Source organism: Antechinus flavipes, chromosome 4, assembly GCF_016432865.1.
Source record: "Antechinus flavipes isolate AdamAnt ecotype Samford, QLD, Australia chromosome 4, AdamAnt_v2, whole genome shotgun sequence".
Lineage (NCBI taxonomy): Eukaryota > Metazoa > Chordata > Mammalia > Dasyuromorphia > Dasyuridae > Antechinus > Antechinus flavipes.
The window spans coordinates 99,713,625-99,739,252 of NC_067401.1; the positions used below are offsets into that span (position 1 = coordinate 99,713,625).

Consider the following 25,628-nt stretch of genomic DNA (forward strand, 5'->3'; position numbering starts at 1 on the left):
AGAAAGACCCCCGTTCTTATCTCAGAGTGCAAAGAGCAACTCTTAAACCAAAAATACTCAAGACACTACTATTATCAGGACATATTCCCCATGAGAATAAGGGGCCATAGTCAAATGAGACAAAAATAATTTGAAATAGTCAAGGTGTTTATCTTGAAATAATGGTAATAATTGATAGTTTGTTGAGCAAGTTTTTCTCCCAAAGTGCTCAGAAGAAAAGCATAATATGAAATTGCCATGATTTTTACTTTGTAATAGTAGTTAGTCATGTTTATTGAACAACTTTTCTTACAGAAAGCTCCATTTTTTCCCCACATTTATTCTCACTTCATGTCTTTATGTATATCAACCATAATTTATATTCTAGGAAGTTCGTGGTATCCTAGTGCTCTGACACCAGGACTTAATTTAAATATTTCAGATTTTTAGGCCTCTAGAGAATGGCATAATGTGGCATTTTATGAGAGGGTAAAGACTAGCTCCTGTAATGAATGACCCTGAAGCGTCTCATCTTTGAGAATTGCTGATTGGTGTTTCAGGGCTCATCTTATCTATGTATTCTATACAGAAGCTCTCTTTGGGCTGAGCTGAAATCTACTAAAAGAAACTTTTGTGAACTCCCAGGCAACCCGTTTGTCAGCAGTGAGATCTTCAAAGATGCATTTTGATCTAAAATACTCTTTTTAAAGATTAGAATCCTTGGGCCTACAAGGAGCTTTCTTCTTCTTTTCTTCTTTATTCCATGGATCTCTGGCAGAACTTCAGACTAACCCTAATATAAACCTACATCCACATGAATAGTTCTAGGGATTTCAAATTGATGTACCTTGTGTTCGTAAGTTTAAGATTTCCTTCTTAATCACACTTACTTAGATGTTCTTTTTTCCTAGATGACCTTTCCTTGTCCCAGTCATTGTACTTATTTCTTACAATTGTCTCTACAGGATGGCAAAGAAGAGAGAATTTTATTCTCATTTAATGCGGGTCCATTTGCTGTACAGTGAGATAAATATTAAATAGGAAATGAAGCAATCTTGATCCTAGTTTGAACTTTGCCACTTATTGAGGGTCTAGACATCTAACATTTTAGAGACTCCTTCCTCACTCAAAAGTGAAAGGATTGGACAAAGTGATTCCTTAGATTGTAGCAGGCCTAAATTTGTTTTGTTTTGTTTTTGATGAAAAAAAAAAATGAGATTTGGAAAAAACTTCATAGATTGTGTCTTTGCTGATCATTTTGCAGTTGAGAAAACCTAAGCATAGAGTGATGAAATGATTTCTGATAGAAGGACATAAAGTCATAAAGAAATAAACCTAGAGTGATCAAACTACAAATCCAAAACGCCCTAGCAAAATAAGAAATCCCAAATACCAGATTCTTAACAACGCAATCCCATAGTTTGAAAACATTATGCATCATTGCCAGAGAAATATGAAACTACAATATACTTTTAATGTGATCTTTCTTCCTAATGATGATGACATTTATTCTCACTGACCTAAATGACTAAAATGATGGATAAATCCGCCTTTACCTTCAGAATAATCAAGGAAAAATGTTTGCTTAGTGAATTCCAGAGATTAGGTGGAGCCAAATTAGAAAAGCGATCACTGAGAAAACTTAAGAACAAGGGAATTGTCTAGATATTGTATAAATAAATTCCAGAGCTCTCCCCACAAAAAGTAATTAATAGGCTAAGAGACTCCTTTGACTACATCAATGCGTTTGACTCATTCACAAATTCAATGACCTTTGTGTGTTTATCCAGCAGATCTATTTTTCCCATCTAATAGATTTAATGTCATACTAATCATTGACAATACTTAAGAAGGTCTTAGAAAAGCTGAAGTAGATGTTCAAAAGACTCATTGTTTCATGTATTAGTAGTAAGAAAAAGTTGTCTGTGTTAAGATTTTCTCTAGATGTACGCCATTTTTATTTAATTAAAGTGTTCTGGTTTGGGTCTTGAGTAGACATAGATTAATGACAGTAGAGAGTAAAGTGATTGTTACTATTTGCCCTCTTTTTCAGTTTGAGAAATTAGAAAAAAATCCTATAAGTATACTATTTCTCATGTCTAATTCCTATCCCCAAAGATATACACATTTTCATTATGTAGCTCAAGATCTAAGTAGGATGGGGGAGGTGGAGTGTGTGTGTGTGTGTGTGTAACTATTTTTCTTCCTTACTTTTTCTTTTCTTTTTTCCCTTTCTCTTTTTTTTTCTTTTTATTCTTCTTGAAAATGTTGATATTTTCTTGAAATTGGAATTTTTGAGAGATCCATTCTAACCCCTTACACAGAAATCCTTATTTAAAAGTATAAAATATGAAGGAAATGTGTGCTGTCCTACACAGAATCTATTTTATGTATACACCTAAACTGCACTCCCTTGCAGATGATACCCATCTCACTAACACTTGCCATTAGAGAGTTGCAGTAAACATGTCCTCTGGACCCCATTTCATGGTTTTCTTGACTTCCTTCTTTTCTTGTATACAAGTCATTCCATCTGGGAGCATAAATAGATCAAAACTTATGTTATTACTTGTTTGAATTATCTGTTGTATCAGGGATGACTTGAAAATGAAAACAAGAAGAAATTTAAGTTATCATGGATCTAAGTAATGAAAACTGAGGGTAATGTAGTAATTTCTTATACTCCATTTTGCAGTAAGATCTTCCTAACAATCCTATGAAGTAGAAATGGAGAGTGATATCTCTGCTTTATAGATAAGAAACAGAAGGTCTTGCCCATGGCCTTGTAATTAATAAGGTCAATAAATCAAGCAATCTCACTACTATCTATGGCAACTATGGATAAGGAAAATACGATGTTAATCTTAAAAGACGTTGTGGAGAACTAAAATAGCAGAACTTGACCACCAATATGAAGTCAAGAGAAAGACTGAAATTTGAGCTTGTAGTTCTAGTCAGAATGATAAAACTTTAAACAATTGAAAAGGGATGTTTCATTGGCACAAGAAAGCCAAAGCCCCTAATTTTTATTGGAGACTATTGAGTAGAAAATTACTGTAGGCCGATAGGAATATGGGAACCAGAAAGTAGCGGAGCTAATGGGATCTTTTTTGAACATCATCTAAATATCTGTAATGTTAAAGATTCTGAGGGACTAAAGGCACCTAGACAATGCAATGGATAGAGTCCCAGGCCTGAAATCAAGAAAGAAATCTCATTTTCTTGTGTTCAAATCTGACCTCAGGGACTTACTGGTTGTGGGATTTGGGGAAAGTCATATAACCATGTGTGCCTTAATTTCCCCTTCTGTAAAATGAATTGAAGAAAATGACAAACCAGCCCAGAATCTTTGTCAAGAAAACCCCAAATGGAGTCCCAAAGAGTTAAGACACTGCTAAAAATGACTAAACAGCAACAAGAAGAGATTCAAGAGTAAATGGCAGATGTATATAGGGACTAAGATGAGTTTTTGCTAACGACAAGAATTTAAGGCAAAGGAAAGAGTTTACAGAGACTAGAAAGAATTAGAAGAACACAGTGTATTTAAAAATAAAAAGGAACTTCTTTACTATGAGAATGGCATCCAGGAAAATTGACCGATCAAGAAATTATGCAGTTAAATTTGACTTTTCTTCTTGGTGCATCAGTATTTTGATCTGTAAAATGAAGACATTACTTTTCTCTGTGAATCTAATATAACACTTGTGTCAAGAAATTTAAACATAGATATAATGTCACGTCTTGGGACTTCTATAGTCTCAATCTTATCATTCATATAAGGGCTTCGGCAACTTGTAATTCTGGATGTGATCCCACAGATACACTTGGTCTCCATGCAGATTTTTCATTTTGTGGTCCTCTAAAAGACTTTATGATTGGCCTCCTGCAGTGGTCCCATGAGAAAATTTCTTTTCAACTTAAAATGGCATCATTACATATTCTTAAAGGAGTGTGTTACCGTTAGAATTGCAATTGGTGGTGGGAGGGGAGGAATAAAATGAAAGCGCGTGGTTGAAGTGCAGAATTTGTTCTGGGCTTTTGTCACGAGAGTGTCACGGATATCATTTATGTTAGTTCAGTTTAAAGATAAGAATTCTCAGCCTTTTCAAATTCAGTCACTAACTAGGGGTATCCATTTCTCTCCAGAGTTCTTTAATGCTCAAGCCATCCCTTGTAGGTGTGAGAAGGTGACTCATAATGTATAGAAGAACAGTAACTATAGAAACAGCCAACACAATGGTGATAGATGGCGGTCCTTTTCCACAGCTGTTCATACAGATGTAGCTTTTATTAAAATAACTCTATAGGCATTCAAAGCATGCCTCATGGAGATGTACTGCTTATTAAACTGAAACTTTATTCAGTGGTTTAGACCTGGGAATATGTGCATGATGTTTTCTAGCTTTGAGCTTCTTACAGATACCTTAATATCATCCTCCTCATCAAGTGTTACTTAATGAGAAACATTTTCTCAATACTTCTACCCTTATAAGGTGAACGAGCGATAGAAGAAATCAATATCTGCTTGTCATAGAAGGCATTGTGTAGCTCTGAAGGGAACTGGGTAGTGACAGCAGTCTCTCCAAGACAAAAATCAAATGTGTAGAATTTGGCAGAATTTATACTAACTGGAGTGAATCATAAATTTTTTAGTTCTCTTAATGAGACCCAACAATGGAGTTTTAGATCTTACTGTCTATTTTGTAATATTGAAAACTGTGGAATTCTTGAACTTGGAAAAAAAAGAAAAGGGAGGAGAATAAAGATTTTCCTTTTCATTAGTTTTGGATCCAGAGACAGTCTCTTTCCTTGAGGGATCTTGTTAGTGATTTATTGGAATTGAGGAGGAAGGCATAGTCCAAAGAGACCCCCCCCCCAAAAAAAATAAATTCTGTCAGACTTGCAAAATTCTCACCAGCCTCTTCCACTCTAACCAGTATCATGATGGACAACTATACTACGTCTGGCAGCAGTTGTAGATTTTAGAAAAAGACAAAGCAAGGTGGATGAAATGAACATTTAAAAAAATTTCTAAGCACCTGGTATGGATATGAGTTTATCTTTAGACTGATTGTACTAAATGATGAGTAAAGAGCTATGAGAAAATGTTATATGCTTTCTGTCAACATTTTCTGAATAATATAGCATTTTTTAAAAGAAAGTCTCAATTTTTGCATTTTGTTAGTACGTTAGTAATAGAAGTTTTTATTTTAGAAAGCAAAGTAAGTCACAAAGAAGTTTTGTTGAAAACAGTGAGAAAAGTGATCTATTCTTTCCATTACCTAAATGAGAAACACATATGCAACATGTTCAGCAAGTAATCTTCTAGTCTTTGCTTAAAAACATCCTTGGGGTTGAAGAAAGATTTATTATCTCTCCAGACAGCCTGTCCTACTTTTGGATAGTTTCTACTAAGAAATTCCTCCCCTCCTTTATCACGCCTAAATTTCCTTTTTTAAAAAAATATTTTTTATAAAACCTTGCATATCTTTAAAACTGATATTAAAAAAAAGAAAGATGACAATTGTCTTCTTAGCCCATCCTAAGTATTCTCAAGTTCTGGGTTAATGAATTATAAGAAAACACGCTTCTCTGTGAGGAGATATTTATCTGCTTGTAAAGAAGAAAATTATTGATAGGCTTTGACTTCATTTTTTGTGTATATAATACTCTAATTATGGGGAATTGATACAACTGTTTCTGTCTTTAAATATTACGGAAAATAGACAGCTGGTTATCCCCACTTGGAAAAGCAGAAGAATCATCAGATTTTATATATCTGAAAAATCCCTACAATATTAGTTTTACAGAAGAAAACCTTTGTTATCCACAAATGCCTAAGCAATGATCACCCTATATTAGTTGATGATGGGTGTCATATTCCATCAAAATTTAAAAAAAAAAAAACCCTAGCTCTAAAAATGAGTTTCTCCACATGATCAAGGGAGCTTTTGAGGGTGGGGGATAGTCGTTTTTTGATAGTTTATTTTTAACTATCTCATACTCCTTTAGATAGTGACCCGAGGATGTGAAACTGTGGAAATGACATTGCGGAGGAACGGGCTGGGCCAGCTTGGCTTCCACGTCAACTTTGAAGGAATCGTCGCGGATGTGGAGCCCTTTGGCTTTGCCTGGAAGGCTGGTCTGCGCCAAGGCAGCCGCCTCGTCGAGATCTGCAAAGTGGCCGTAGCCACCCTGACTCATGAGCAGATGATTGACCTGTTACGGACTTCTGTGACAGTCAAGGTAGTCATCATCCAGCCTCATGAGGATGGATCTCCCCGGAGGTAAGGGACCAAGGGTCCGGCTCTGACACCCCTGGGCGGTAACTGTTGTCATGGAACTGTAACGGAGCGACCCTTGACCATATGGATCAAGGCCTAAAAGAGCGGCTGGATTGAGTCTCTCTTTTTTAATATTAGTTGGATTGTAGCCATTAGAGCAAGTCAGGTTTAATTTAATTATGGTGGAGTAAATGATAGGACATAACCTATTAAATAATTTAATGGGAAAGGGGACAAATCTTTTTTAAGTAAGTGTCTTTTATGTCTCTGCTGCTGGGCTAAACTCTCTACAGTTATTTTCTCATTTGATCCTCAAAACCCCATTACAAGATAGATGCTATTATCATCTTCATTTTACAGTTAAAATTGATGAAAACATAGGGTAAATGACTTGCCCAAAGTCACACAGATAGTACATATCTGTTGCCAGATTTGAACTCAGATTTCCTTGACTCTTCTTTATCCTCTGTGCCTTACCTAATTCTTAATGTGTGTATACACGTGTGAGTGTATTATATGAAGTGTACCACATAAAATAGCTTTACTAAGAAATGTATCATATGAAAGCTAAGAGTAAAAATAAACCAATGGTCAGAAAGAATTAATTTTCTTTATAAAAATACTAATGTGATAAAATATGTAAAGTACTTTGCAAACCTTAAAAGACATATATAAATCCTAACCATGATTTTTAAAAAATGAGTACTTTTTAATTTTCTTTTTCTAGTAGCAGATTTTTTTTGTCATAGCTTAGCCTTTTATCTGACAAGAGACCTGTTCCTGAAAAACTGGAATTCTTTTTTTGTTTGTTTGTTTAACAAGGTTATTATAAACATGAGATAGAAGAAATCACTATCTGTTTTTTTAATGGCTTATTTCTTTTTTCTTTTCTTTTCTTTTTTTTTTTTTTTTTTACTAATTATAACTTTTTATTTTTTATATTATCCCCTGCACTCACTTCTGTTCCAACTTTTCTCCTTCCTCCCTCCTCACTATCTGTTTTTCATAGAAGAAACATTGCTTGGAACTCAGAGGTGACTTTCTTTAGGAAACTAAAGTAAAATGATTGGAATTGAATTAAATAGTTCTAAATTTTGGAAAAGAAGTTGCATGATTGCTGAGCTCAGATCTTTTTTTTTTTTTTTATTCTGAAGTAAATATTGTAAAAACAATTAGAAAAAAATGCCTTTAGAGTAAGGGCATAAGAAAGTAGAGAGACTGCTTTTATTTTATCATTAAAATTAATTTTTAACATTTCTAGTTCAAAAGCATGCTGAAACATGAAGGAAGTGTAGAGGCATAGGAATTTTAAAAAGCTAGTCTAGAAGAGCCATCCTTTTCTGAGTAGGACATAGTATTGGAGGAAGGTGTAATTTGTTTTTTATTTCTGTTTATATAACTATGCTTCCTTTCTCATTTATTCCTTCCAAAGTTCAAGCCTTCCAAGAATGATATGGTTTTGTAATTATCACACAATTGCTATTCTTTTTGGCCTCTTCTTTGTGAAAGATGGTATTACTCAATAAATGTTACACAGTTTAATATCAGACTGCTACATGCTTTTGGCAAAAGAGAAGACTTCTAGTCAATCCAATGATTGATATTTTGTTCATGAAATATGGGTATCTAATAACACTTGCTTGTGAATAACTGGTTACTGCTCTGGTAATTTTTGGCATGTTAAAATATGCACTAGATTACCTTTAGCATAATGTTAACTTAAATGAAAAACAGACCTTTTATGCCTGATTAGGAAATGTTTCTTACTTATGACAAGAAGACAGAAATATTTACTATTTCTGAACTCTACAATAACAATTTTTATTTTTGTGGCGTCTTTCAGTTGAAAAGCCCTAGTAAGTTGGGGGTGGGGGAGAGGCAAGGGAGGAATCCCTTTTCCCCAACTTCCAATACTCATGGTATGTATAAGAACTTTGAAAATTAGTAAGAGTGAAAAAAACTTTTTAAAAGTAAAGTATGGTAAGGATTGCATTATAGGATATTGTATTATAAGAATAAAGGATAGGATCGAGATGCTAAAATTGTCTAATAATCAAAAAATGCCAAGCCCTTTATTTATTCGCAAAGTTACTTTATTGTAATGATCTTATGTGTGATATATATTAGTGACTCTTAAAATACTGGGATAAGAATTAAATCTATCTGTGATAAAATTTTATAGAGGGAAAAACGTTACTTCAGTGGTGGAATATATGAGATATAAACTGGTAGTTTTTACTCCTTTTCTTCTTGGAGTAAAAAATAAGAATTACATTTCAGTTTTCAGTCTTAGTTTTGGCAAAGAATCTGCGATAATTTTCAAGCATTTGAGATGTTACATTTCTTTATGGTCTTGTTATATTTTCCATCTAACAAAAGCACTCACCGAATAATACAAGGACAGCGTCAAGGTCTCTCTTAAGAACTTTAGAATTGATTGGATGCCGTGGGAGACAGCGGCACAGGACCACTCAACGTGGTCTGCTCTCAACTGTGCGCAAAGCAGAAGTAACTTAGCTCCGAGGAAGGCGAGATGCTGGCCCAGATGTTCATAGGACTGTTGGTGTCCGACCTGTGGCAGAGCACTCTGAGCTCATACTGGTCTGATCAGCCACAGTCGGACACCCTGTAACTCGGTTCTAACAGACTGAAGACATTTTGGTACTCGAGAGCGAAGGACAACAGTGACCAGTTATTAGGGAGTAGTTTTTGGTCTTAGGTACTGCGTCAGCTCTTCGTGTGTCTTGCATCTCAGACTTCTGTATCAGGGGTACATATTCCTCTTTCTCTCCTTGATGATTTCTCTTTGAGCTACATTGATTTTATTCATGTAGAAGCATACATGTTTTTATGTAGTTACAATGCTCTTCCTTAGTTTGGGCAACAGTTTTCTCTCTAGCTGTATTTGTGATAAACATTTCTTTCCACTTTCTTTACCTGTTCATTTACTTTTAATGTTTAAGTCACATTTCCATTAGGAACTTGTAGCATATGGTGTAAGTTGATCGTCTGAGGAAAACCAAGAGAGAACAGCGTAGCAAGAAAAACGGGGAGAGGAAGGAGTGTGGTCACCAGGGTCAGATGCCTTAGAGATGTGAAAGGCCGAGGGCTGAGAAAAGACAACTCCATTTGGCAGAGTTCCCACATGGTGACTGAAAAGTCCTTGGTTACTTTGGAGACAGTAGAGGAAGCCAGAGAGAGAAAAGAAAGCCCACAGAGGCAGCAAGTGTAGATTTCCCCCCCTAAAAATTTGGGTAAAAAAAAGGAAAAGCAGCAACTTGAGAAGATGGTAGAATATAATGAATATTTTTAAGGATGGGGTAGACTTGAGAATATTTCAAGGCAATAAAGAGGGAGAGATTGACAATTAGAGCACTGGAATGGATGCTTGAAAAGAGGTGGATATAGAGTCAAGGGTATAAGTAGAAGTGTTAGCCTTGACAAGAATAAAAGCTGCTTTTAATGATCAGAAACTGGAGGAGAGGAGAGAGTGAGAATTGATGTCAAGGGATTTTAAGATGAACATAATGGAAAAAAGGAAGCTCACACTAAATGACCTCAATTTTTTTCAATAAATTAAAGAGTTGAAGTCTTTATCTGAGAGTATTCAGGGAGAAGGAAATGAGAGATAGTTTAAGTGAAGAAGGACATTTTGGAATAATTTTGGTGGAGAGTGAAATAAGAAATCAATTAGGGAGGGGTGGTTATTTCCTAATATCTAGAGATTGAATTGTTGTTTCCTCTATTCTATAAAATGAAAATATTGTATGGCTGATTTCTAGTTATCTAGTTGAATCAATACCCACACCCTTGGCAACTTGGATTATTACTCAGACACCAAATCTTCCACAAAGTACTTGTGAGTGGGTAGAAGTTATATGTTTGTATTCCACACCTTTGTTTTTGCTAGCTATAAAACAAGGCCTCTTGCTACACAAATAGCTAAAATATATTAAACTGCTACTATGAGCCAGGTACTACCCATTTTATTATACTACACTGAGGGACATTTATTGCCAAGAAAGTTTGTTTTTTCTGCTTGTTCCTATAAAACAGAGCTAGGAACATTGGATGAAAGTTGTGGAGAAGAAGAATAAGCTTGGTACAACAAAAACTTCTTTTTTTTCTTTTTAATTAAATTTTAATATCTTTTGTTTTCACATTCCCTGGATTTCCCCTGAATCCTTCTCACTATATTCCCCTGGAAAGACACCTGTATAGCAAAGATCTTTTTTTAAGCAAAAAGAAAAAAAATCAATAAATCAAAACTAACAGAAACATTTTAAAAATCTGTTGTTACACACTATTTTCTACCTTCATGGACCCCAACTTCTGTCATCGAACTAAAGGGAGATTGTTCTTTAATTTTTCAATATTCAGTTTAGATTGTAATGGTCTGGTTCTTTACATTTACTTTGTTGTCATCAGTGTGTATGTTTTTTTCCTGGTTCTGCTTCATTGACTTTGCATTTTCACCTAAAACCTTTTTTATGCTTCTCTGGACTCATAACTTATGTCATTATTTATAGCACAATAATAACTTAAGAATTAGAACTGTCCAAAAGTAGAGTGGGCTGGCTCAGAAAAAAAATAGTTAGTTTCAGTGAAGGCTATTTAGAAGAGTATCTTCTTCAAGGACGGATTGACCCTAGATGTCTTCAGGGATGAAAAAATAAATGAATGGACTTTTCCATTCTCTGGCATCAGCTGCCTACCTGGCTTTCCACAATAGACTATGTTGGATTTAAAATTTTATCATCTACTATATAAATGTGATCAACTCATAGGGGAGCATATCTTGAAACCATAGCAAAACCTATGGATTCAGAAAACCTAGAATGTTGATGGAGGATAAAATCAAATTCATCCTTGTCTCTTTGATCAAGAAAAAACCCTTCCCACATGACCACGGATATATTTTAAGTGATCTCATACTCTAACGAGAGTTGTATTTATCAGAAAAGCATAGTATTATCAAACCATAGTTAGAGTTCCTGGTAATGCTTGTATTTGTCACCAGTTTTGTTTTGGATTTTGACATAATTACCTAACAGACTTTTATGACCTAGGCTTGTCTTTGCAAAATGCATTGCCTTCCAGGCTGTAGTGGTGAAAGATTAGATGGAAAAGTTTTCTGAGCTGAACTACAGATTTAGCAATTAGATTTCTTTTTAACCCTAAAGCTGAATCTGTCCCAGTTTGTGTTATTTTCCTTCTAGTATGGTAATTAAGATACTCAAGTATAAGCAGATGATATGTACATTTATTGTTAAGCAAAGAGGAAATCAAAATGCTTGCATGTAATTGATCTTGCAGCCTTATCTAAAATTTCTGAGTATTTCCTTTTGGCAAGCCAACTGCAGAAATTGTGCCAGATGCTATAAATGCAGCTCAAGTCCCTTGACTTGTATCTAGTATCTCAGAGGAAGCCAGAGACATTTATCAATGAAGTTTGTGTTTCTGTTAATGGGAGGTGGGGAGGAACAAATTTTTAAAGCTTGTCTCTCTCTTACCCACTTCTTATCATCCTTACGGGAGACAGGCTCTTCCATTCTTTGTCAGTTTAAGTACTGCGATGCATCAGCTTAGCAGACTTGCAATAGAATTAGAAGATGGTATTTTTCCCTTTTGGAGGGTATAATTTTTTGCTAGACACATTTTGATTGGGCAGAGGGCCTTTGTTCTGGCAAATATACAAGCTAATCTTAAATTCATTCACTGACAACAATTAAGTAGAGGGATTGTAACAGATAAACATTGCTTCCTCTTTATTGTAGTTTGCTATTTAACAAGGAGAATATGGGTGCTTTCACATTGATGTTTGCCAGCTTTGCTCTTTGGATTTATTTAACCTGAGTTGTTTTGCTGCTGGTTGGTGGTGTTTATTTGTCCATCCTTCTGTTCCGCTTCCTCGATCTTGTGTTACTTCAAACACGTCTTCCCATGGGTCTCTGAATAGTCATCATATTTTACAACAAAGGCCATAGGATGGTGGATAGAGTGGATAGAGGGCCAGGCCTGGACTCAGAAGACTCATCTTGCTGAGTTCAGATCTGGCCTTAGACACTTACGAGCTGTGTGATCCTGGGCAAGTCACTTCACCCTGTCTGATGGAAAAGGTAATGGCAAACTCCTCCAGTATCTCTGCCAAGAAAACCCCAAACAGGGACACAAAAAGTGGGAAATGATTGAACAACAACTACTTTATATACATATATAAAATATATGCATGTGGGTATATAAATCATATATACATGTATATATATATATATATATATACATATGTATGAGTGTGTGTGTGTGTGTATATATATATATATATATATATAAAGTGGGGGATAGGAATAAATAACATATATAGTATATTTAATAAATAATATATCTATCTAATTAATAATTCCTTATTTTATATATATAATTTATTCCTATCCCCCACTTTACAGATGGAAAAAGCAAGCTAAGAAACACCTGATGACGTGTCCAAAGTTACACAGATATCAGGTATCCAGTGCCAGAGACTGAGTTTGAACTCGCATCCTTAAACTCTGAATCCAGGGCTCTTTCCATAAAGTCACATTGCCTCTGGATGGTGTTTCTGGAATAGGACATAGGACAAATACATATGGAGAAAGCATAAGAACACATGTAAAATGAGATGCAAAGCAGCACTAGCAGCATGCAGTGACATGTACTCCCGCAGAGACGAGTCTTTCATGCTTGCTTTAAATCTCTGTCCTCATTTCACCAAGAGGATGGCCCCTTTGGAAGACCACTCTAGGTAGCCATCCTTAAAGGAATTTCTGTTACTTGGGGCAGAGCCTGCTATGGTCAAACCTAAGTCTGTGCAGTCTAAGTAGAAGATTGTACTTGTGGAAAATAGAGTCAGGGAACCTGGTCAAGAGTTGAAAATGACTTGTTAGGATTTTTGTTCAGTCATTTTCTTTCGTGTCCGACCTCATTTGGGGTTTCCATGGCAAAGACAGTGTTGTGGTTTGCCACTTCCTTCTCCAGCTCATTTTACAGATGAAGAAACTGAGGCAAAAAACCCATACCTAGTGTCTGCAGCCAAATTTGAACTCCAGAAGATGAGTCGTCCTGATTTGAGTTAATTCTAGAATTCTAACTAATCCTAGTTATAAGTCACATTAAATTGAGCAGAAGAATACACGCTTAGAGCAGGAATACAGTAATAAGATTAGCTTTTTTTTAAATGAAATTATTTTTGAGATGAGTTCTTTGGAGGCCAGCAGGGGACCAATTAGAGAAATGGAAAAGATAATTTACATGTATGTTTGGCATAGCTGAGATGTTGGAAATTGCTTGATTCTGTCTAAATTCTGTTTTCAGTATAATACAGTGCTCAGTTTCTCAGCAGAAGTCTCAAGTCATGACTGCATTTTGATAAGATTTTTCTTTTAAATATCAAACTTGGACGTTGCCTTATTAAAGACGACTGTCTTCGTGATAGCTCTGAGAGAAATGTTTTACCAACAAAAGCTCAGACAGCCCATTCTTATTTTCTAACATTCTTCCACCAAAAAACCAAACCAAACCAAAACAAAAAACAAAAATCACAAGAAACAGCACACTACAACTCAGACCTAGGTCAGTATTGGGAGTGGGAAGGGTTGTAATGAGACTGACAAACCTCTCAGTATGCATTTATGGGGTTGGAAAGGAACTGAATATGCCATACTTTCTCATTTTATGCAGATAATAGAAGCTTCATCTTGCTCTGTCTTTTGAATGAAAAAACTGAGATTGATATAAAATTTAAATGTTTTTATTTAGTATAATGCAGACCACAGCAAAACACAAATACAAATATGCTGAATTATATCTATTCACTATTCTCAACGATTTACATTATACATATATACATTTAATAAACATTATTAGATAATAATAAATAAAATCAAAATTTAAACATCATGTTTCAGCAGGTTTCAAGCAGGTTTAATCTTAGTGTATATTGAAAAGATGCAAGATAATTATATTGTTTCTTAAGACAAACAAACTTCATTGAACAGATTTATAGTCACCACCTGATATGTACAGACATCTATTCTAGAGAAATAATTGTGACCCTCAAGGAGCTTATATTCAATTCTGTAGCAAGGGAACAGACTTTCAGTATACACCTAAATATGGTACAAGGGAGAAACCAAACTTAAGAATTTTAGAAAAATTTGAGGAGGAAAACAGTAGTGACTTCTAAGGAGATCAAGGAAAGTTGCAAAAGAGAGGCAGCACATTGCCTGTCTCCATAAAAGGAGATTAAGAGTTCTGACACACAAGGAAGGTAGAGGATGCATTGTAAGAAAAAGGTGGGGAGGTAACTTGTTCCAATACAGAGGTGAAGGATGTTTTATGTGGAGATCATGGACTATCTAATAACTGAGTTTTGCTGGAATATGGAGAATAGTTTTAAGTTAGACTGGGATATAAAGGTTCAAGCCAAATTGTAGAGGAATTTAACACCAGAGTAAGTCATTTATATTGTATTCTATGGACAATAGGGAGATCCTGATTTTTAGCCTAGAAGAATTGTGAATACTGGCCACTAAAAATAATTTTGGAAACTATGGAAGGGATAGATTCCAGAAAAGAGAGAGTGGAGTCAGGGAGATTAGGTAAGTGATTATTGTAGTAGTCCATGTGAGAGGTGAAAATGGTACAAATTAAACTAATGTCTATGAGTGGAGAGAAAGGGTCAAAGGCAAAAGATTTTTCTTGGAATTAGAATTGATCACACTTAAATATTTGGATGAGGAGGAAGAGGCAGTGAGGAAGAGAGAAGAGTCAAATAAAATCTAGGTTTTTAAGCCTGAGAAGTTTTATTTTGTTTTGGAGGGATTGATCCTCAGCAGAAATGGGGAAGTTTTCAGTGGAGACATGATGTGTAAAGTACCCCCGGAATTTCTAGGTAGAGATGTCTTACAGCATTTGGAGACCATCAGATCACAAGACTAGAGTTTGAAAAAAACTAGTAAATGAATAAATAAATTAATTTAGCCCCAGACCTACACAGTCATACAGGAACATTTTTATGTTAAGGTTCCAGAGAGAGAATGGATTAAATTTGATACATATGTATACATGTGGAAGTCAGTTGTATAGAGTGAATTGATTTTCTCTTGACTGAAGAGAGTTGAGAAAGAATTGATGGATAAGTTGGCAAAAATTACAAGGAGAGCACAATGAAAGAAACATATAATACATCTTATCTCCCAAAGCCAAATAGATGTTATTTTAAAGTATTTGCTATTTGTGAAATCAAGCCATTGATCGCTTTATATTGTATCACATAGTTAAGAGAGAAATTACTTTTGAGGAAATCTTTCAGTAATTCAGAAGGGTGTGTAACTTAGTTGGTGTTAGCGTTCCTTCCACTCAATTAGATTTTACTCCCTCCATGTTTTAATAGATGGTTCTTCATAAGTCACCATAGCAAAAATAGTTCTTCACCTGATGGATAACCTTCTGGTGATAAACTTCCTCAAACAGCTAGTGGCTTTCAAAAGTAAAGGGTCACAAAATTAGAAGGGAAGCAATAAATTGAGAAAACATTTTTGCAGTCAAAGGTTCTGATAAAGTCCTCATTTCCAAAATATATAGAGAATTGACTCTAATTTATAAGAAATCAAGCCATTCTCCAAATGATAAATGGTCAAAGGAGATGAACAGACAATTCTCAGACGAAGAAATTGAAACTATTTCTAGCCATATGAAAAGATGCTCCAAGTCATTATTATTCAGAGAAATGCAAATTAAGACAACTCTGAGATACCACTACACACCTGTCAGATTGGCTAAGATGACAGGAAAGGAAAAGATAATGCAGAATGTTGGAGGGGATGTGGGAAAACTGGGACACTGATACATTGTTGGTGGAGTTGTGAACACATCCAGCTATTCTGGAGAGCAATTTGGAACTATGCTCAGAAAGTTATAAAACTGTGCATACCCTTTGATCCAGCAGTGTTTCTACTGGGTTTATATCCCAAAGAGATACTAAAGAAGGGAAAGGGACCTGTATGTGCAAGAATGTTTGTGGCAGATTTCTTTGTAGTGGCTATAAACTGGAAACTGAGTGGATGCCCATCAATTGGAGAATGTCTGAATAAATTGTGGTATATGAATACTGTGGAATATTATTGTTCGGTAATAAATGACCAACAGGAGGATTTCAGAAAGGCCTGGGGAGACTTACATGAACTCATGCTGAGTGAAATGAGCAGGACCAGGAGATCATTATATACTTCAACAACGATACTATATGATGATCAGTTCTGATGGATGGGACTATCTCCAGCAATGAGATGAACCAAATCAGTTCTAATAGAGCAGTAATGAACTGAACCAGCTACACCCAGCAAAAGAACTCTGGGAGATGACTAAGAACCATTACATAGAATTCCCAATCCCTCTATTTTTGTCCAACTGCATTTTTGATTTCCTTCACAGGCTAATAGTACATTATTTCAAACTCCAATGCTTTCTGTACAGCAAAATTACTGTTAGGACATGTATATTTATTTTGCATTTAATTTATACTTTAACATATTTAACATGTAGTGGTCAACCTGCCATCTGGGGGAGGGGATGGGGGAAGGTGGGGAAAAAAAATAAAGGGTTACTTTTACACCATTATGAGACAATATGCTTGGATTTTGATGTAGGCTTATAGGTTAATGGGAAGGAAAAGGGGTTAATTTCAAGATTAGATTCTTTACATTTATATGCATTATAGTCATACAAACTTGAGTATCATTTACTCTTTATTTCTTTATGCTTGTTTCTGTAATTAGGCTTTTGCAAATTCCGTGAGTTTTCTGTAAAAAGGGTTTGTTTTTTTAAGAATAAGGAGAAAACAGTCATACTATGGTTAAGCCATAATGTCATTCCCCATTATAGTGGATATATGTGCTTGTTGTAAATGAAAATTCAACAGATAGTCTGAGAGAGATGGCATTATATTGCATTTAAAGTCAGGGGTTTTATGTGGCTATAGAGGCAGCTGGTTCATAATCAGCTTTCCTCTGGAGTATTGTACTCAAACTTTTTAAAAGCATCATGTAGTTCATTAAAGGTAGAACATCTTAGAAAGTCTTTTGTTAACTCTCGAATGAGTACAGAAAAAGTCCCAGGGCTTTTAATGCTGACTCTTTCATATATAAGCATATTAAACCTGAAAAGGCTTGCCTTGAATACTCTTAATATCAAAACTTCCCAGACTTCATCTTGGAATGACAAAACTCGAATAATTGGATTTGTGAGGTGACTCTGAACTTGTTAATGGTGCTATTTGTGGTTTGTAACTTGTTAGTGGAGACCCAAGGGTGACTGTAAATGACATAAAATATATTTTTCCCAGACTAAAAGAACTTATGTACTTTACTGATCTATTGAATATAGGAAAGAGAGCATCGAGAGATTGCTTCTCTGGGAACCATCAAGCTGGGTAAGAAATGCACCTCTGATGGCTTAGAAGTGCATGAGACTTGGAAATGAGTTAGCCCTAAATTTTTTATTGATTGTGACTTATTTATTTTTTCATCTTCCGCTTGGGTGAATGAACCTTACCATTCTCAGCTCAGGACAAGTCAATAATGTTAGATGCTGGGGATTAAAATAATAAAAAATAAGTAAATCCCTTGCTTTCAAGGATCTTGTATTTTAACAGGGGAAATGACAAATCATTTCTTAGCAAAGACTAAGTACATTCAGTGTACATACAAAACCATTTCGGGGAAACACTAGTTACTGGAGGAATTGGGTAAGGGGTTATATAGTAGATGGCTCTTGAACTCAGCTCTAAATGGAGTTAGAAACGTTATTAGAATTAGATACAATAATAGGTTGGACAAAGGCATGGAAACAGGATGGAATTCTGTGATTGAGGACAGCAAATCGGTCCATTTAGCTGGATAATAAAATGTTTAAAGGGATGTAGTATGCAACAAACCTAGAAACAAGCAGATTGGAGCCAAATGTTGGAGGACTCTCAAACATAAAGGTAAAAAAGATATTTTGTCTTGGGAGCAGCACCAAAAAGCCAGGCTTACAAAATATGGTTAAAGGTACTTCAAAAAATACATGGGAAGATTTATTTCATGGCTACATTGATGTCAGGATGGTGGAGAAGAGGATGCTAAAGCTGTGAAAGAGCTTCAACTCCCTGTGGAAGATGAGGAGATTGATGGAAATATGTAAGTCTGGACTGGGCCAAGCCCAGCAGCTTTGGAGGCCCTTCTGGCAGTCATGGCAGTGGTAGATGGGGAGACTTCAGTGGTCCAGGAAGGAAGAGAGGAGTCCTACGGGGCTCTGGTGGCAGTGGCCCCTGAAACTTCGGCAGTCAGGGCAGTTTCCAAGACCACCAAGGAAAGGAGGAGAGACAACAAGTCACAAAGGAAAAAGATAAAATCATCTCTATTCTCTTTTCCTCTGCTATTTGAACAAACTCTGGGTATATTTTTTTGTCATCTAATCACTGACAGAGCTTTCTAAGGACATTCCAAGTGCAGGGGAAAAAAGTGGATGGCATTTTAAGGGGAAAAGTGTTTGATTAGATGAATGTTCTGTGTTAACTTTTTGTAAAGAGAGGTGCTTAAAAAAACCCTGAAATTATTACACATCATCATAAGTACAATGTCAAGCATCATTCATTAAGCACCTACTGTGTGTCAGACCCTGCAATAAGTGATGGGGAAACAGAAAAAAAAAAACAAAAAGGAGCACACAGAAAGTATATTAGTAAGCTACAAGCAAGATAAATATAAGATAAAATGAAGATCATCTCAGGGAAGACACAGATTTAGAACTGGAATTTTTTTTCAGCTGAGAATTAAAAGAAGTCAGGGAAGCTAGTATGAAGTATTCTAAGAAATAAAAAAGGAGAGGGATGAAAAATTTGGAAACCGCTCCAGTTGTTTTCTCAGTTTTCCAAATTTTGTTGGCAGATGCTTCATTTTATTTAATGTAATTTTTTGTGAAGTCAAAGAATGACTAAGTCACTTATTCTTTAACAACTAAAAATAATTAAGTGCCTGTTATACACAGAGAAAGGATGGTGGTGGTGATAACTAGTTTACATAGCATAGTCTTTAATCTCTTGGAGCTCCACAGAGTCTAGTCCAACTGGGAAGACCTGAGTTCAAATCTAGTCTTGGACACCTGATGGCTGGATGGACCTGGACAAATCACCCTCTTGCTGCCTCAATTTCTTCATCTGTAAAATGGCACTACTCCCTACTTCCCAGGGTTATTGTGAGGATTAAATGAGAAAATACTCAGCACATAGAAGGTGCTATATAAATGTTTATTATTATTGTTGTTGTTGTTGTTTTTATTATTATTCTAGCAAGTGGTTAGTAAAAGAGCAGCGGGTGAGGATGCATATGTCTCTCTGCACTAAACCAAGTGGTAATGATTTTGTATTATCAATGGTTGGATGATTTTTACTTGGTTGAGGAATCATCCCTGTCACATCCCTAAGCATAGATAATAGAAACTGGAACACAAATAGGGAATTTGGAGGCTCCCCGTTGCGCTCGGGTGAGGTTTGGGAGGACCCCCTGCGCTGTGCCATCGTGGGGTGTTTCCCCTCTGGCAGAGCATGAGCACGTTTCAGTCCGGGGGCCGTGGCCAGGCTGCGTGACTCGGTGTCCCTTCTCGGTCCTGCAGGGGTTGTTCGGAGCTCTGCCGGATCCCGATGGTGGAATATAAGCTCGACAGTGAGGGCACCCCCTGCGAGTACAAAACCCCTTTCAGGAGGAACACGACTTGGCACCGGGTCCCTACTCCTGCCGGGCAGCCTCTGTCCAGGGCCTCCCCGATCCTGGGCACGGCCGACCGGCTGCCCTGCCAGCAGCTTCTCCAGCAGGCGCAGACGGCCATTCCTCGGAGCACGTCCTTTGACCGAAAATTACCGGATGGCACAAGGTAAAATCCTTCGTCCTTAAATTCCTCCCCTTTCCTTTTTCCTGTGCGCTCCTTATAGGCTTTTATTATTGGCCTTCTTAGGGTGGGACTTTCCTTGTCTCTGTCCAGCCCTGTCCAGACTGTTGGGCTGAGGTTGCAGGTAGCTTGGGCAGAAGGCCGGGAGCAGCCAACCAGGGAGCGGGTCATCCCTCTCTGATTGTAGTGGTTCTGTGGGAGAGGCCCGGAGTCCCCCCCAGAGCCAACGGCGCCTCCCCTTCCCCCACTGTGAAGCTGCGAGGTAGTCTGTGCTCCAAGCATCCTGGGTAAGGTGCCCTGGGAACTGTGACTGGGTCTGTGTGCACAAGTCATGAGCGTAAATAAGACAAGTCCATCTTCTGCACAATTCGTGCCTAAATGCCATTATCAGAACATAGGGCACCACTGCCAGAAGTTCTGTGACCATTAGAGTCCTTCTGCTCTCCTTTCCTCCCTTAAAGGTCAAGCATAGTAAAGTCTTGTTAAAAATTCTTATTTGAAATGGATTTCTGTCGATGAGAGGGGAAGGCATGTAAAACCTGTAACTTTTTAAAAAGGCTTTTTTTAGAGTTTAGAATTTTTAACTTGTGTAACTTTTTAATTTTTATTATATAGGTAGATACAAATATGTATACACATATGCACATGGGTACACATAAAACACGCATACATTTCTCCATCTGTGTGTGTGTATCACACCATGGTAGAAGAATAAATATGTATCTATGTACCGTGTTAATTCATTTGGATAAAAACTTATTTGCAGGAACTTCTCTAGATGGCAAAATAAGAGTTAATTTATTTGTAAAGAATCTGATCAACACTTATTCCCCCCACACACACACATATTTAGTTTTTCCAATTAAATATAAAAACAAATTTTTAACATTTTGCTTATTAAAATTTTGAGTTCTAAATTTTTCTTCCTCCCTCCCTTCTCACCCCCCTCAGTGAGAAGGCAAGCATGATATAGCATGATTTGCAATCATGCAAAACATTTCCATGTTAGTCATATTATGAAAGAAAACACAGGGATCCCCCCCCAAAAAAAAAAAACCAAGAAAAATAAAGTTTAAAAGTATGCTTCAATCTGCATTCAGACTCAGTCAGTTCTTTCTGACTCTTTTTCTTTCTTAATGTTTATTATGCTTGAAGCTTGGAAAGTGTTTCTTCCCTGTGCCTCTTCTCATTAAAGTATACTGTTTCTCCAAACAATGTTGACAGGCTGTATATGAAATGTGGTAATTGATAAGAGAGCCTTATACATCTTGATTTGCCAAATGTTCTCTTACTTTTCTTTTTCCTTTCTTTATTTATTAAATTTCAAGAGACTCACATTCCACTCTCTGCCCAAGGAAGAGCATTTAATCTGGTTCAATTAAAGACACACTGAATTTAGTGACTTCCACACCAGTAAAGATACAAGTAGACAATATAGGATAGGGATCCATCATAACAAATTGATGTGCATATACAAAATAAAATCCTTTATGGAAGCTTAAATGAAGAAAAAATTCCTCAAAGAATTTTCTATGTTAAGATGGTATACTAGTAAAAAAATATTAAATAAAATAATATCTAAACTAGATCTCATAGCAAAAGAATTCAATAGCTATTTTTTGTGCTTGCCCCCAACATTAATTCATTTCTGTATTTCATGGGCAAATTGTACTCTCAGAGAAACACGATTACAATGAACAGTGATGATCATTTGAAAATGAATAGAGCTCACCAGAATGGCATAAAGTGTAATGAAAAAATCTATTGGGACTGTTCTTATTCTAATTCTACAATCTTTTCTTTTCCTCTGTTCCTATTTTCCTATATTCTACTTTCTACATGAATCTGTATACTGAGTTCTGTAGGTGATTAAGTGTGGTTTTGTTTCTACACATATTTCTTTTCACTGTAACATTCCCAACCATAAAGCAACTGACATATCTCATTATAATCAACTCTTAATTGCTTATGGCTTAATTATCCTGTTCTGAATGGTTTGGGGTAGTTTCTTTTTTTTTAATCTCAACATGTTTCTTTTCTTTGTAATTATAAAAAAAGAATTTATATATAAAACAAAACAAGCCAGGTCAAGATGTTGAAACTCTACAAATACCTTAGTGCATTGTTAATGATTCTAGTCAACATTACAGAAGTTCACCAAGCAACCAGTCATCTTCCAGTGACCCAGGACCCAGCGGGAGTAGCCACTGGAGACAGCAAGTGGGATATGACGGGTATTGATGATTTTCTGTTGCATTATAGTCTTCTATTTTCTATAGAGGCTTTTAAAAAAATCACATTATTTCACAGCTGTAGGTATATTCAGAATCTTCTTAGTTTGTTTTTTTTGTTGTTGTTATTGTCAATTTTTTAATTTCTGTAAAAGAAAACATAAAATTGAAAATTAAGCCTTTAGGGAAACGAGAAACTACTCTTTGGTAATGTTCCTTTAAATGCTGAAGAAGCCTAAACACCCAACCTTCATTAAAGCAGATTTTTTTCCTCTTTAAGTTATTGCCCAAAGTTTAAGTATATATAAATAGTAAATAATAATTGTATAAATAGATGAACATTTTAAAGTAATATTTTATTAATTATAGTAGCAAGCATTTAAGTAGCTCTTTAGAAGCTTGTAAAATATTTTGCAGAGAGCCATTTGAGAAAATTTAACCAAAAAAACATTTTTTAATTCATAACCTTGGTGTGCGATAGCCCCTTAGCATTTGACATGTTATCCAAGCAGCAGAATATTGTTGCCTTGACACGTTTCACTATAAAATATCCCTGGTTGTATATGCATAGTGTCTAGGAGCAGACTGGAGCAAAGTCATATGGTTCATTCTGAGCATAGTGACAGCTGAATTGATTGATGCTAATAACAGAGAAAACATTAATAAATTTCATAGGAAGAAAATGGAAAAAATGCTCGTCTAGTCAGATTTTTCTGCGGATAGTAATTGCTTCTAGTAACTGTGGCTTGTTGCTTTGCAATAGAATGCCATTTTAAAGGAATGATTTAGAGAATAACCAAGTCAAATATTAGCATGAGGAAAGATTTTATGTTACTATATTAATATGTACAAAAGAAAACCTTACACCCATTCCTTCCTTTTGCTTCTTTCTTTTGCATGTAGAATTGTTTTAAGGATGTGTTTATTTTACTTTGTGTGGGTATTCAAATTATTTGTATAAATAGATAATATTTTAAAGTAATAATTTACAAACAGCTCATTTGACAAAATTTGACAAAAAAAATTTATAGCCATTTGCAATTCTGAATTTAAAAAAAATTGGCGTAGGGTTTTCTTAGTTGGACCCACTTCTCTACTGCCCCAAAACCAGTCAGATATATAGACCTGCCTTTAAAAATGTTTAATTTCTAAAGGCAGCTACAAAGAGCCAAACAGAGACTGCACAGTAGATGGCTCCGTTCTTATGATTCTGGTTATTTAACCTTTTATGACTCCCATGTGGTCTTACTGACTGACCATTTGGTGCATTCACTAAAGTTCTGCAGACTTCAAGGCACTTGCCTTTAGTGCTAGACTTGAGTTGAAAGGTATCTACTTTTTTTTTTTTTTTTTTTTTAATGAGGAAATGGCTTCTAAGTAAAGTTCCCTTTTTATTTCTGTTTTGGAAATTTGAGACATAAAGAATGGTCGTGATTATGGGTTGGGTTGGTTTGCAAACAAGAACCTTAATTTCCCTATTTCTATTTAGGTGCCAGTCTCCTCTGCTTCATGAACACCAGAGTTCCGGTCCACTGGAGTGTGAAGGAGCCAGGGAGCGAGAAGAAATTATGGAAGGAACGAGACTTTCTGGTAATTATATACACCGCAGGGTTCATTAAGGACTCCCAATGCTTGCTCGTCCATTCATCCCGTAGATGTTAACCAAGCATTTTCCAACAGCCGCTAGCCTTCCCGTTTCTGAGCTCTTTTCTGTAGGTATATCAAGCCTTTCCCTGCCAACAACCAGGAGGAAGGCACCCAGAGGTGTATAGAGCGGAAGGAGAATTCTGCCCTCCAGAAAGCTCTCTCAAGTCAGGGAGCGAGGATAGTAGTAATGGCTAGGGGGGCAGGGGCGGGGGGAGATGACTTCAATAACAGTAAATCTTACCTGAGAGTGTGCATTTTGGGAAGGCCAGGAAGTCCTGGAGCCCCATTCCTCTGTATTCCCGCCTGATCATTTGTTCTGCAGGTATCTTTCTTTCCCTTGAGAATTTTCCTAACCTTACAGATTGGGAACTCAAATCTTCTCTCCATTTGTGGCAGAAACCAAGTGGCACGGACCACCTTCCAAAGTCTTGAGTTCCTATAAAGAGCGAGCCCTACAGAAAGAAGGAAGTTGCAAAGACTCCCCGAATAAGCTTTCTCACGTAAGTTTTTTTATTTGAAGATTAGTTACTAATCCATGTCAGAGACGAAGATGTATTTTTTATAGAGAGACTTCAAACCACATTCTTTAAGGATCACTCTTCATCTTCATGGGTTGCCTTGGAGATGAGGAAAACCAGAAACAGACTGTTTTATTCTGTTTTACAGAGGAAAAAGCTACCAATGACATGCCCAACGTCACAAAAAATTAGGGACAGAGCTAAAAATAGAACTCCCACTTTCTGGTTCCTATTACTGGATCATATTATTCTTTCCAACCCTTCCCCCCTTTAATCCAAACACTTTTTAGCTAGGAAAATAAATGTCCAAAATACATAATTGAAAGTTCATTAATGCAACTTGGGATCAAATAATCTATATTTAAAATAAGTTCATGACAAGAACATTTTTGAAATGAAGGTTAAATACACGTATGTATTCTACCTTAATGGAACTGTGCTTCCAATTAAAAATAAATTAGAATCCCTATATTCGTGGTTATTACCATGTATTTCCAGAAACAAATTCATAAATAAAAGTATTGCATGAATGACTGTACAATACATTTGTGATTACATCAGGATGAATAAACTTACTCTCCACAGACAGATTAAAATTTAGTAGGTAAGTGCCAGGGAGTTGCCTGAGACATATGGCACTAAGTGACTTTACCAGATACTAACCTATCTCAGGAAAGTTTTGAGCCCAACTCTTCACGACTTTTTAGTCTCTCACATATTATGCTGCAAATTTCATTAATGAAAAATGTGGAAGTTTACACTTTACCATCTTTATAATTGTTAAGAATAATGTAGATGTTTACTAGCCAACCACATTCCACATGTCTTCACGTGACTACTAGAATGGAAGATAAAATCTTATTCTATTCAGTTCAGTTTTTTACAGACCCTAAATCTATAAAGCCCTACCTGTAATTTAAGCATTGGGAAAGTGCTAGGAATATAGACATCTGCTAAAAAGATCAGTGAGACTTACTTAAGGATCTCACAGGAACATGTACAGTCTATAA

At 36.0% G+C, this 25,628-nt stretch overlaps 1 protein-coding gene across 6 annotated transcripts in view; it reads left to right on the plus strand.

Moving 5' to 3' along the window:
* Nucleotides 1-25,628, plus strand: part of SIPA1L2 (signal induced proliferation associated 1 like 2) — a 127,900-nt gene that overhangs the window by 63,160 nt on the left and 39,112 nt on the right. For 4 of the 6 annotated variants that reach the window (XM_051993601.1, XM_051993603.1, XM_051993605.1 and 1 more), the window contains exons 8-12: nucleotides 5,992-6,266; nucleotides 19,950-20,207; nucleotides 22,361-22,456; nucleotides 23,943-24,043; nucleotides 24,497-24,600. In XM_051993601.1, the coding sequence (XP_051849561.1) occupies nucleotides 5,992-6,266; nucleotides 19,950-20,207; nucleotides 22,361-22,456; nucleotides 23,943-24,043; nucleotides 24,497-24,600 (834 nt within the window). The remainder of the gene's footprint in view (nucleotides 1-5,991; nucleotides 6,267-19,949; nucleotides 20,208-22,360; nucleotides 22,457-23,942; nucleotides 24,044-24,496; nucleotides 24,601-25,628) is intronic. The other 2 variants (XM_051993602.1, XM_051993604.1) reach the window with 1 other exon arrangement.